Source organism: Eimeria tenella, genomic scaffold (genome assembly GCF_000499545.2).
Source record: "Eimeria tenella Houghton genomic scaffold, Eth_scaff995, whole genome shotgun sequence".
Lineage (NCBI taxonomy): Eukaryota > Apicomplexa > Conoidasida > Eucoccidiorida > Eimeriidae > Eimeria > Eimeria tenella.
The window spans coordinates 1-4268 of record NW_013546107.1 but is presented as its reverse complement, the minus strand read 5'-3'; the positions used below and the strand labels follow the sequence as shown (position 1 = coordinate 4268).

Genomic DNA, 4268 nt, shown 5'->3' with positions numbered 1-4268 from the left:
GGTCGGGTGTACAGACACCCTAGTAGCAGCAGCAGCACGGGCAGCTCTACTGCAGCAGTTGTGTCTGCGGAAGCCCTAGCAGCAGCAGCAGCAGAACTGTCGATGCTGCAGCTTCTAGGTGTACGTACAGCGCAGCAGCTGCAGAAGCGTTGTCGCTGCAGCAGCAGCAATGAGGTGTACGTACACCCCAGCTGCGGGTCTTACTCTGCAGCGCGGAAGTTGGGGGGTACGTACACTTCACTGTCTGCTGAGAACTTCATGACAAGACAAGCGGGGTAAATATATGCCCGCAGCAGCAGCAGCAGCAGCGGACATAGCAGCTGCAGCAGCAGCAGCTGCTCCCGCGGCTGCTGCTGCCGCGGCTGCTGCTGGGGGCCCTCGTAGGGGGGCCCCGGCTGGCCCGCTCAGGCGTTGGTGAAGCGAAACCCTAAAATGGGGTTTAATTTTCTTTTATATGAAATTAAATGTTTATTTATTTTGAATTCCAAAAATAACTTATTTTTATCTAATTTCCAGTTTGCACGGCTGGGCTGGTGAGGTGAACCTGCGGCTGCCTCTCCCCTCCAAACCCTAAACCCTAAACCTTAAACCCTAAACCCTAAACCCTAATTCATGCTTGGGGTCCTCGGCGGAGCTTGTGGCGCTGGCGGACGCGGCGTCGGGCTCGCGAGCCAGCGCTACGGGGCTGACGCGGACGCCTAAACCCCAAACCCCAAACCCTAAACGCTAAACCCTAAACCCTCGGAATGGGGCTGCTGGAGCTCTGGGAGGCTTTGCCTGCATCACTGCAGCAGCGGCTTTCTCGCTTCCGGTGTACGTACACCCGGTACAAGTTCAAAGTCCTCCGCTTCGACCGCCGCACAGGCTTCTTCAGCGCAGGTGAGCGCAAACCCTAAAAAAGGGTTTAGGGTTTTCCGCCCAAACCCTCGAGCCGACGCGGCTGTGCGAGCCTCCCGCTGTGCCGCTGCTGCTGCAGCTGCTGCAGCGAGCCCGCGTCTGCGGCGTCCGCGCTGCCGCAGCAGCAGCCACTTCCCACCCACCCCAGCAGCAGCAGCAGCAGCAGCAGCAGCAGCAGGGTGGGGTTTGTGCTGCTGCGCTGCTGCAGGGCTGCCGATGGCGCTGCTGGTGAGCTCCACTGTTGCTGCTGGGACTTTCATTTTGGACAAACAAATGGAAGTTCGTTACTGGCGGCGGCAGACACTTTCCGAGAGAGAGCTGCAGCAGCAGCAGCAGCGGCAGCAGCTGCTGCTCTTCCTCGAGCAGACGACGCCCCCGGAGCAGCTCGACAACTCCGTGCCCCTCCCCGGCAAAGACTGAGAGCAGCAGCAGCAGCTGCTGCTGCTGCGGAGACCGCAGCAGCAGCAGCTGCTGCTGCGGTCTCCGCAGACGACGCAGCAGCACAGAAGCAACTGCAGCAGCAGCAGCTTGTGCTGCGGCTACGCTGCAGCAGCAAGCGCAGCGCCAACGGATACCACAGCAACAATGCACTAGAAGATAGTTGCAGCAGCAGCTGCTGCTGCAGCAAAAGAAACTACAAAGTCCTTCTCCGTTACAGCCAAAAAAGAGGGACGCACGCGCAGCAGCAGCAGCTGCTGCAGCTGCAGCGACGTATATGACGAGCAGCAGCTTAGCAGCGCGGGGTTTCTAAGCGCTGCTGCAGTCAGTCAGTCAGTCCCACAACAGCAGCAGCAGCTGCTGCTGTTGCAGCAGCAGAACCGAGCACCCTGCTGCTGCTGCTGCAGCAGCAAGTGCCACAGCAGCAGCAGCAGTGCTGGGCCAACTACTGCTTGAGGGGCTTAAGGCCCAGATTTTGCCGAATAGAATTCCACTGGGAGACCGACAACTCGCCGTCCCTTTGCTTCTCCGTCTGCTTGCTGCTGCTGCTGCTGCTGCTGCTGCTGCTGCTGCTGCTGCTGCTGCTGGCGTCTCGGCGGTCCCTGTGGGCCTTGGCCTCGCGTCTCCTGTCTCTGTCTCTGTCTCGCAGTTCCCTCTCTCTGTCTCTTCTCTCTCTGTCTCCTCTGTCTCCTCTGTCTCTGTCTCCTCTGTCTCCTCTGTCTCTGTCTCTATCTCTGTCTCTGTCTCCTCTGTCTCTATCTCTGTCTCTGTCTCCTCTGTCTCTGTCTCCTCTCTCTCTGTCTCCTCTCTCTCTGTCTCCTCTCTCTCTGTCTCTGTCTCCCCGATCTCTGTCTCTGTCTTTATCTCTATCTCTGTCTCTGTCTTTATCTTTATCTCTATCTCTGTCTCTGTCTCTGTCTCTATCTCTGTCTCTATCTCTGTCTCTATCTCTGTCTCTGTCTCTATCTCTGTCTCTGTCTCTGTCTCCTTTATCTCCTTTATCTCTGTCTCTGTCTCTGTCTCCTTTATCTCTATCTCTGGCTCTATCTCTATCTCTGTCTCCTCTGTCTCCTTTATCTCTATCTCTATCTCTGTCTTTATCTCTGTCTTTATCTTTATCTCTATCTCTATCTCTATCTCTATCTCTATCTCTATCTTTATCTCTATCTTTATCTCTATCTTTATCTCTGTCTTTGTCTCTGTCTCCTTTGTCTCTGTCTCCTTTGTCTCTGTCTCCTCGGTGGCTGAGTTTGTCTCCTCTGGCGAGCTCCCCCCTCTCCGCCTTCTCCCTCTCTCTGTCTCCTTTGTCTCTGTCTCCTTTGACAAAAGCGTCCCCTTTAGCAGCAGCAGCAGCAGCAGCAGCAGCAGCAGCAGCAGCAGCAGCAAAGGGGTCTGCGCGGAGTTCGTGGCCCGTCTCTCGGTCTCTGTGCTTTTCCCTGGAGAAGTTGCCGTCCCTGCAGACTTCGTGGACTTGGTGAACTTTATTGTTTTTCATTTCTTTATTCATTTCTTTATTTGTTTCTTTATTTGTCTCCTTATTTGTCTCCTTATTTGTCTCCTTTTCGCGGAAGCAAAAGTCCTGCTTCCTGCGTTTGTCGTCGGGGGCGTTTTCGCGCTCGAGGAGGCGGGCCTGCCTTGCTGCTTCCCTCTCGCGCTGCTGCTGCAGCTGCCTGTCCCTTTGCTGCAGCACGCGCTGCTGCAGCTTCTGCTGCTGCTGCTGCAGCAGGCGTTTGCTGAGCAGCAGCGCGTGCGCCTGCGCGTCGGTGAGCGGCGGCGCAGCAGCAGCAGCAGCGCCCGCGCCCGCCGCTGCTGCTGCTGCTGCTTCCACCTCCAGCGCCGACGGCCGCAGCGGCTGCAGCAGCTGCTGCAGCACGAACACAGGCCGCTTCACCAACGGAGGAAAATCCACATCAAATAGACTATTATTTCGCAAACACTGGTCCACAAACTCGTCCATGAAAGACACCCGAAAGCTGCCGTCGCGCAGCCGCAGCCGCAGCTTGCGGTAGTCCGCGAGCAGCGGCTCCAGGTGTACGTACACCTCGGCGCTGGGCCCCACCAGCCGCAGGTAAAAGGCAGCCACCGCCCTCAGATATTTGAAGTCTTCTTGTTTGATGAACTCGAGAATGATCTCCTTCTCGGGCTGCAGCTGCAGCAGCTTCAGCACGAGACACAGGAAGGGCGAGGCTGCGCGGATGCCCCCGAAGGTCCCGCCCACGTACTGCAGCGCAGCAGCAAGCTCCGCCACCGTTGCTGCTGTTGCAGCAAAGCACTCTTCTTTCCAGAAGAAGCTTTCGTACACTTTCCGCCGCACTATCCGGCTGAACAGCAGCTGCGGGTTCTTCCCGTGCACCGCCACCGCGCTCGCGTCCGTCCGGTTCGCCATCCTGCTGCTGCTGCTGCTGCTGCTGCTGCTGCTGCTGCTGCTGGGGAGGGGAGGCGGCGGGGCGGCGGCCGCAAGTGCTGCTGGGCTGCTGCTGCTGCTGCTCCGGGGACTTGGAAGGGACTGAGCGACACGGAAAATCAGGGGTCGCCCGGAGCTGCGGCTGCAGATGCCGCTGCAGACGCTGCTGCTGCTGCGGTGCTGCGCCGGTCGCTGCTGCTGCTGCGGCAGCAGCACAGAGCAGCGCCACCCAGTGCACTGAGCCTCACTAGACCTGACGCAAAATCAAAAGATAACTCCCGTAAAACAAAACACAAGAATTGCTCCAATGCCCCGAAGCTGCTCCCAGAGCTGCAGACGCCGCCTGCTGCTGCCCGAGCGCCTCTCCTGCTGCTGCTGCATGCAGGCAACCACCAGCAGCAGCAGCAGCAGCAAGCTCCCAGTAAGCAGCGAAGAACAAGTTCCGGCGCATATTTTCCGAAGTTAATTGACAGGAGGCCTCACTTGAGGGCCCAATTGGCCGCCACACCATCCACGGCAGTTGCTGCTG

General features: G+C 58.1%; 2 protein-coding genes across 2 annotated transcripts; one reads left to right on the top strand and one right to left on the bottom strand.

Annotated features, from left to right (window-relative positions):
- Positions 1-746: 746 nt before the first annotated feature.
- On the top strand, positions 747-1317 carry ETH_00008215 (uncharacterized protein; the record flags this gene model as incomplete). Its single annotated transcript, XM_013380886.1, has 2 exons — positions 747-879; positions 1106-1317. The coding sequence occupies 2 exons, from the start codon at positions 747-749 to the stop codon at positions 1315-1317; spliced, it is 345 nt and encodes a 114-aa protein (XP_013236340.1).
- A 463-nt stretch (positions 1318-1780) lies between these two features.
- On the bottom strand, positions 1781-3721 carry ETH_00008210 (PRP38 family domain-containing protein, putative; the record flags this gene model as incomplete). The annotated part of the gene is made up of 1 exon (XM_013380885.1): positions 1781-3721. The coding sequence occupies one exon, from the start codon at positions 3719-3721 to the stop codon at positions 1781-1783; it is 1941 nt and encodes a 646-aa protein (XP_013236339.1).
- Positions 3722-4268: the final 547 nt, after the last annotated feature.